The sequence below is a fragment of the Anarrhichthys ocellatus genome, unplaced genomic scaffold (assembly GCF_004355925.1).
Source record: "Anarrhichthys ocellatus isolate YVR2014 unplaced genomic scaffold, GSC_Weel_1.0 scaffold9906, whole genome shotgun sequence".
Classification (NCBI taxonomy): domain Eukaryota; kingdom Metazoa; phylum Chordata; class Actinopteri; order Perciformes; family Anarhichadidae; genus Anarrhichthys; species Anarrhichthys ocellatus.
Genome location: NW_022289880.1, coordinates 1 through 1,218, shown reverse-complemented (window position 1 = coordinate 1,218; position 1,218 = coordinate 1). Strand labels below are relative to the sequence as shown.

The 1,218-nt window shown below is 43.0% G+C and overlaps 1 protein-coding gene across 1 annotated transcript; it reads right to left on the bottom strand.

The window, feature by feature from the left end:
- Positions 1-7: 7 nt before the first annotated feature.
- Positions 8-820, bottom strand: LOC116380938 (beta-1,3-galactosyl-O-glycosyl-glycoprotein beta-1,6-N-acetylglucosaminyltransferase 3-like; the record flags this gene model as incomplete). The annotated part of the gene is given in 2 exon segments (XM_031842749.1): positions 8-707; positions 709-820. Coding segments are annotated over 2 exon segments (759 nt in total), but the record flags the coding sequence as incomplete, so codon positions are not given.
- Positions 821-1,218: the final 398 nt, after the last annotated feature.

Here is a 1,218-nt window from a genome sequence, read left to right as displayed (position 1 = left end):
CTGTCCTGATGACCTCAGTAGTTACATTGTAGTGATACAGCCAACGGTTTTTCAAGTGGTCATTGGTTACCGCAGTCTGTATGCTGTTTCTCCCGTTGAGGGCCTTCATTGCCTGAATCATTTCTCCATTGGTTTTGATGGGGAAATCTGTCCCACAGGTGTTAAGCAGGTACCTCCACTGGACCTGCGAGTTCAGCAGATCTTTCATGCAGTTCAAATCGGCCTGCACTCGGGACCATGAGGCATATACCACGCTTTCTAATCTACTGGCTATAAACACATTAGGAAAGCAGGAAATAATTGCCTCCACAGCCTTCTGGAATTCTTTGGAGGCTTTCTGATCCACATGCACACAGTAGATATTCTGAGGAGCATAAACAGCTCGTAGAAGTCGCTCAAACATCTCAATCTTCTCATGGATCACCATGGAGTAGGCAATGGGAAAATCATTTCCCTCTTCACTGAGAGGTGCTGTAATAAAACCTCTATTTTCAATGTAAGACGGACAGTCCTTTGTCACATTACGGTAAAAGTCCTCGGATAAAAGAGTTTGTCTTCTCCTGGATGCCAGAAGCCCTTTTAATTCGTCTTTCTTCCCCTCTGCGTCTCCACTGATGATAGCCAAGCAGCCAGGCAGGTCTGAAGAGAACTGCTGTGGTATTTTGAGATCAGGCAATGACTGCCTGTTTAAGGCAGTTTCCCAAAGGAGACAGTGACGTACCGATGACGATTAGTAAGATGGTCCTCAACATCCTTGTACAAGCCATGTCCTTGCTTGAGGTGACCACAACACACCTTGTCTCTTTAGTGCGAGTTAGAGTTTGACCAGTGCGACATGGTCTGTTGTAATGAACACAAGCTGAATCTGCCCCCCTGAGTAGGTGTGTCAATCTAAGGTGTGGAAGGAGCTTATTGAGTATACTATCCAATAGTTCCTGAGTAGGGTGTGGATGTATTGCATGTCGTTATGGATGTTACAGTGGAAATTTCATATTTGCTATGTTGGCAACAGTGACAACGGAGAAGATGTATGAACAAAGTATTAAAGTTGTAAAGACTTGTTTAAACACATCAGATTAACGTAACCTACATCTGTTGCTTATAATGACACTAAACATTTTCTTAATCATTTTATAATACTCTGGTTTGAAATCAGACTCCCTACAGCCATCAAAACAGTCAATTTTCAAGATGCACTAACGGCATCAAGTAGAAAAT